Consider the following 7,049-nt stretch of genomic DNA (forward strand, 5'->3'; position numbering starts at 1 on the left):
TCTCTCCTCAGCTGTTCTCCCAGGGTGTGGATGTGGTGCTGAACTGCAGTGGGATGCGCTCGGGGGACCTGCAGCCCGACCCAGAGCTGCAGCCTGGCCGGGGCCAGATCATCAGGGTGAGCTGGGACAGGCCTGGGGGCTTCCCAAAAACCCATCTGTACCATGAGGAGTGGCTGTGCCCTCTGGGGGGAACCACGGGCTTGTGGCTGGGTCCACACTGGGATCAGGTCCTGATTCCCAGCAAACACTGCTCATGTGGAACCAACCAGATCCCATTCCTGGTCCAGCTCTGGGAATGCCCTCAGCCTCCAGCCTGTTTCTCCATAGGGTGAGGGCTGGGGGAGCTCAGAGGCACAATGCTGATAATAAAATGACAAAATCTTTGGGGGAAGGTGGTGATTATTTGGAGAAACACAGATGAGTAGGAATCTCCTCCCTACCTGCACTCCTGTTCTCCCATCTTCCCAGGGAAGCCAGCACAGGGAACACTGAGCTAAGGGAGGGTCCCATATCTGGACCCTCATGTCCCTCCTGCTGTCCCCTGAGCCTGGCACCCACTCTCCAGCTCTGACTTCCTCCCCTTCATCTCCCAGGTGCTGGCGCCGTGGGTGAAGCATTTCATCATCACTCACAACCTCAAATCCGGGATCTACAACTCACCCTACGTCATCCCAGGGTAGGTGACCATGGCCAAGGCAGGGCTGGCTGGCGCCTGTGACATTCCTCTGCCAGTCCCCAAAGCCTGCTCTGTGTCTGCCAGGCCTGGCTTCATCCCTGGTGCTGTTCTTGGCTGTGTGGGAGGAGAGCAGAAGGACGTGGGCAGCAGAGTGAGGCAGCTCCCAGCCGGCACAGAGAGCACCCTGCACCACGGTGCTTCCATGTCCTGTCCTTTTCCAAGGACCAAATCCCACCAAGGCAAACTCCATCCTGGCCAAGCCCCCAGACAGCCAAACACTGACAGTGGAGTGGATATTTTGGGGGACATCTTTTGTTTTCACATCTGTAGCCATCTTTATCATCAATGGTGTGGACCAAACTGTGGTGCAGCAGCTCAGGGTGGGGAAAGCCACTGCTGATCCATGCTTCCATAAAAATAAGGCAGGAAATCTTTTACTTCAACAAAACCTCTCTGGGAAAGGTCAGCTTTATCATCACTGTCCCCTGAGCTGCTGGTGAGCCTGGGGGCATCTCATTGGGTTTATCATGGAATATCCTGAGCTGGAAGGGACCACAAGGATCGAGTCCAGCTCCTCCATCTGCTGTTCATCCCAGCTCTGCTTCCTCCCAAGGGCCTGCAGCAACCCTGCTCTGGCAGTGGAGAGGGGTCTTTAGGCTGGAATTGGAATGCTGCATCTCTGGCACTTCCTATTGTCCTAACATTTCAGGCTTAGGCAGTAAGCCAGGATGCAAACAGGAGCTTTGCAGGCTCACAGCCCCCATGCAGCATATTCTGAGTGATTCCTGATCACAGTCCCAGATGAATTCCTCTGCCTGTGCTTGTTTTAGCTCGAGCTGTCAGGGCTGGGCACCAGGCTGATCCCAAAGGAAGAGCTGGATCCCATTCTCATGTGGAGGGCACCCCCTCCCTGCTGGACAGCTCAGCCCTGGAGGGTCCCCTCCTTTTGCTTTTGTGCTTCCCAATGATCAAGCAAGGTTTTGGAAGGGCCCAGCCAGTACAGACCCCTCCAGGATCCCCTCAGCCTTAACCTGCCTCTTGTCCTCTGTTAATCCATAGGAGTTTGGGGCAGCAGCAGCACCAATCTCTGTGTTCCCCACCAGAGTCATCCTGTTCCTTCCAGCTCTTCCTGAGCCAGGCAGGGGCAGACCTGTTTGATAAGGATGGAATTATCTGTCTGCTTTGCCCAGACAAAGAAGGGCTGACAGGATTTAATGAGTGACTTGCTCATGAGCAGACGTGCAGGCTCCTCTCTCTGCCTGCTCCATGTGGGAGTTTCTCCCACAGGAATATTTTGCAGGCTCAGGGTGTAGCAGGATCCATCACCACACTCACACAGTGTCCCTCCACGTGGTGGCTCCACAGGGGACAGCTGGGGACAAGCCACCATCGTGTGTCCCTTTTGGCTCCTGGTGCAGGAGCGAGTTCACAGTCCTGGGAGGGATTTACCAGCACGGAAACTGGAGTGAGGAGAACAGTGCCAAGGACCACAAATCCATCTGGGACAGCTGCTGCCAGCTGCTGCCAGCTCTCCAGGTGGGTGACCCCACTGCCAGCATGGGGCACAGGGAGCTGGGGGGCTCAGGATGCAGGAATGAGTGCTGGGACAAACCACAGGAGCTGTTTCCGTGAGTCAGGGTTTCTGTGTGTCCATCATGGACACCCAGGGCTCTTCCACCTGGCTGAGGGACAGGCAGGGCTGGGGCTGGTACTGAGACAAGGTTTGTAGGAACAATAATTGCTCATGTATAGATCCAGAGCTTTGGGAGGTTCCAGCCCTTTGTCCCCACACGTTTAGAGAAGGGTTGTGTGGGGTGAGGCTGGGTTGTGTCCACTCCCAGTGCTGCTGTTATTCCCTGGATTAGCAGGAAAGGTGGCATGGGGCTTTGGCACAGGGATTTTCCTCAGCTCCAGGCTGGCACTGCCATCCCAAACCGTTCTGCCTGGAGCTGCTGCAGGATGGGGAAGTTCCTGTCCCTGCTCATCTCAGGGCTCAGGGGGTGCTGTGGGGTTTGGTTGGTGGGATTCCAAGGAATGCTGTGCAGTGCTGATGTGCTTTTGCTTGCAGAAGGCAAAGATCGTCGGCGAGTGGAGCGGCCTGAGACCAGCACGGCCCTCGGTCCGCCTGGAGAGGGAGAGCATCCGCCTCGGCAATCTCCAGGCAGAGGTACCCGCCCAGCCCCGGGGGCTGAGTGTAATTAATCACCGTGTTTATTGTGCCTGGGGTAGTGATAAACAAGCCCTGTTCCTGTGATCATCCCTCTCTCCATCTCCCCACCAACAGCGAGGGAATCTTTGAGCTCAGGGATAAATGTCAGAGACACTGAAACAAATGATTGATGTGGCTGCCCCATCCTTGGAAGTGCTCAGAGATCTGTTGGAGCAACCTAAACTTGTAGGAGATGTCCCTGCCCACAGCAGGGGATGGGACAAGATGGGCTTTGAGATTCCCCCAGCCCATGCTGGGATTCTGTGCTTCTCCCCCAGGTGATTCACAACTACGGCCACGGCGGCTTTGGGCTCACCATCCACTGGGGCTGTGCCATGGCGGCAGCTCGGCTCTTTGGGGCCATCCTGCAGGAGAAGAAGCAGCTGGCCACCCCCCCAGGGCCCCGCTTGTGAGCCCTGCTCCCCTGGAATGTGTGACAAAAGCGGCTTAGGAATCACAGCAGAAGGATGGGAACAGCACAGGGGCTGCTCGACCCAGCTCTGGCTCTCAGTGTCTCATTTCCAGGTCACTGCCATTTTCCAGATGGCTCCACTCCCTCCACACCCTGCCTGGAAGAAAGGCTTTCAAATATGGACTAATCATCCGTGGCAGAGTGCACCAAGGGCTGTCTGGGATCAGGCTGCAAAGGGGAGGCTGGGTTCAGCTGAACCTTGGACAGTCCTGCAGTTCATCTGCACCAGGGGACGGGATCTGAAACGGAGCTGGGGACACCGGAGGTCTCTGCTGGCTGCTCCAACACCCAATGTGTAATTAGATTTACAGGCTCCCCCCCAGGAGGGAAAAGCTCCTTAGTAGGAAGAAGCTCTGAGGCTCCCAGGGAAGGAACAGCAGCTCTGGGAGCACGTGCCTGGCTTACTCCAGTTTTCCTCACATTCCTGCCAGGACAGAGCTCGAGCCACAGCACCTGCTTAGTGTAGCTGGCACCAGACAGCAGCACTTGCCTAAAATGGCCTTTCCAAACGATGTTTTAGCAACAAAAGCAACTTGTTCCAGCCCTGTGGGCTTGCCAGACTCTATATATAGCAGGGAGCATAAGAAAATAGCTCTTCTTGTCCCTAAAACTCCCACGGGCCCCTCAGCTTCCCATTTCTCCCAGCTGTGGGACACAGCTCAGAGAGAGGGCCTGGCCTGGGGCAGGTTGTGCTTCTCAGAGGAGGAGCAGGACTTGTTGGGGTGATCAGGGATGCTGTTGAACCCAACTGTTCTGAAGATACAGCCTTGCTGATCTTTCCCTTCCACATGTCTTTCCTGCTTTACAAACCAATCCCAGACAGGATGGTGAGGAAGCTGCAAATCCAAAGGCTGTGGTGAGCCCAGCACAGTGCCTGGCTCACTCTCCTGTGTGGATAAACCAAGTGTTCCTTACTCATCCGTGGTGCAGCTCCTCTCTCCTGCTGACTCTGTGTGCCAGGAATAGCTCAGCAGCGTGGGCATCTCCCTGCTGGGCTTAGCAAACACAGCTGGGCAGGGGAAATTGGGAGCCACTGTCCAAAGAATTTCCAGCTTCCCTGGAAATGCTGCAGTCACTAGGTACAGTCAGCAAAAGGAAAACAAAGGCTGGAGAAAATTCCCTGCTGATTAATGCTGAACTCAAGGGTCTGACATTTCCTGAGGTGCGATCACATTCAGGGGAACTGGATCCCCCTGGTTTCATTTATTCCAAATATGAGACTTTCAGGAGCACATTCTCTGCTGTAAATCCAGCCCCACTTTGGTGGTTTTGGGAAAATTCCACTGGACAAACAGGGGTGTAGGAAATCATTGTACACCTGACAAGGAGCAGCTGATTCTTTGATCTCAGAGCCTGCAGGAGCCCTGTGATCTCACGTGGCCTCTTGGCAAACAGCAATGAGCTGATCTGTAATTTCACTTGCAGGTTAACTCTGTTTGTTTTCTAAAGGCCTCAATTTAATCTGTGTGACCAATAAAGGGAATGTGCAAATCTCTTGTGCATGGTTGCTCTTCCTCTTAGTGATGGCACAGGAAGGGCCTCAAATGCTGATTCCACAGAAATGTCCCAGGAGATCATCATTCCATTTCTCCACACACATTTTTCCTAAATATTTCATCCTGGAGGAGTAGGAGTCATCACTCCAGATTCCAAGCAGACCAGGAAACCTGGAATATCATCCTGTGAAGATCTGTGGTTGCTGACAGTCCCCAGGGCAATAAGAAGTCACAGAAATCACAGAATTGTGGATTTGGATGGGAAACGACCTTGAAGATCATCCAGTCCAGGGCAGGGACACCTTCCACTACCCCAGGTTTCTCCAAGCCCCCTCCAACCTGGCCTTGGACACTTCCAGGGATGGGGCAGCCACAGCTTCTCTGGGCAAATCCCCACTGAGGGACTGAAATTCATTTTGAGGCCAGGGAAGGTCAGGGAATGGGATCTGGACAATTCCTGCCTGTCCTCTGACACACACAAAGCAACACCTCCCATGTCCAGTGTCAGCACGTTTTAGAAACTCCACAAGGATCTCCTGTGACCCAGAACAAAGCTGGAAGCACATCAGGTATCAGGGAAGTCAGCAAACAGCAGCTCTGGCATTTGGGAAAACTCCTGCCAGAGCTCAAGGAGCGTTTGGACACCACTCCCAGGGATGCACAGGGTGGGATTGTTGGGGAGCTGGACTGGATGATCCCTGTGGTCCCTTCCAGCTCAGGATATTCCACAATCCTGTGGATGAGCTTTACAAATGCCCTGAGGATGCCAAAAAGTAATTACAGATGAAAGAATATTCCACCAGCATTGCTTCAGCCACAGAAACCCTTCCAGTTCCCAAATAATTCCATTCCCAGGAAGGAGGCTGTGCATCCCAGGCTGGGAGAAGGAAGATGGAAGCTCTGGGATGAGAACACCCTGCATTAGCATGAGAAGGATTTGCAGCTCCTGAGTCATTTTGACTCATCCTTCAACCACCTCCTGCCTGTAAATTATTGGGCATCAAAATAAGAATATCAGTTACAGGGTGGAGGAAAATAGGGTTGGGCACTTAATGATGGTTTAGAAAAGTGATAGGGAAATGAAGGGTTTATACTGAAATGGAAATGAGTAGAAGGAATCCTCCCTGCCCCAAAGTCCAGACACATGTGGAGCCACCTGCTGCCAGCACACCCAGGGAAGAGGCCAAACTGGCTGGGTTTAGTGTCCAAACTGAATTAAATATGAAAATCAAGATTTAAGAGAATTTAAAAAATTATAGAATCCCAGAATGGTTTGGGTGAGAAGGGATCTTGAGGCTCATCCAGTCCCACCCCTGCAATGGGCAGGGACAATTTCCACTAGCCCAGGTTGCTCCAAGCCCTGTCCAACCTTGCCTGGAACATTTCCAGGGATGCAGCATCCAGAATATTTTGCTGTAGTGAGGTTACTTACAATGGGAACAGGAATCCTGTGACTTTTCTTTACATCTAAATACACAAAACAGACAGAAAATGAGTCAGACCTGCAGAGTGCTGAGCACTGTAGCTCAAACCTCTGAACACCAAGACAAAAAAAAACCAAACCAAACCAAACAAAGCTATGATTCCTCCTAAACACCCCCCAGAAGAGCCAAAAACTTATTTCCTGAAAAAACTATTTATTTGTTTAACATAAAATATCTAATGTGGACTTCAACTCTCCAATGCCATGTCAGGAACAGGAACCAGAGGAGTATTTTACAACAAGCTTGAGATACACCAAGTTTTTCAACATTAAAATGTAAATCCAGCTTAGAAACTGTACATTCAGACATGGAAACATTCACTGCTCTTTCAGCAAGTATTTGGGAATAACAAATCATCCCGTCCAAGCACACTTGGGGAATTACATTCCCACACCAGCTTGGCAAAACCAAATCCCACAATTCTGTTTGAATTCCAAAGGATCTCACTTTCCTGTTTGAAACAAAGCAGTTGCAGTAATTCCTTTACCAGTGAGAAATACCCAGTGTGGAAAAGGATTCTTTGGAAGTTTATTTTGTACCTAAATGGTGCTGCCCTACTGATAAAATCTAGAGGTGGTGGTTTAGAACTGGTGTGTGTCAACCCCAGTGTTCTCAGTGAACAAGCTAAAATGGCCTTCTCTTATTAATTATATGCAAATTCATGCAAATCCTCAATTCCAGCTCTGTTTCTGCAGTGCCCAATGGGCTCCTG

At 52.0% G+C, this 7,049-nt stretch overlaps 1 protein-coding gene across 1 annotated transcript in view; it reads left to right on the forward strand.

Moving 5' to 3' along the window:
* The window catches only part of DAO (D-amino acid oxidase), a 5,445-nt gene extending 2,147 nt beyond the window's left edge, over nt 1-3,298 (forward strand). Inside the window, exons 6-10 of the mRNA XM_014308255.2 lie at nt 12-116; nt 594-676; nt 2,095-2,212; nt 2,745-2,843; nt 3,164-3,298. Of these exons, the coding sequence (XP_014163730.2) occupies nt 12-116; nt 594-676; nt 2,095-2,212; nt 2,745-2,843; nt 3,164-3,298 (540 nt within the window). The remainder of the gene's footprint in view (nt 1-11; nt 117-593; nt 677-2,094; nt 2,213-2,744; nt 2,844-3,163) is intronic.
* The last annotated feature ends 3,751 nt before the right edge of the window (nt 3,299-7,049 follow it).

Source organism: Geospiza fortis, unplaced genomic scaffold (genome assembly GCF_000277835.1).
Source record: "Geospiza fortis unplaced genomic scaffold, GeoFor_1.0 scaffold145, whole genome shotgun sequence".
NCBI classification, from domain to species: Eukaryota; Metazoa; Chordata; class Aves; order Passeriformes; family Thraupidae; genus Geospiza; species Geospiza fortis.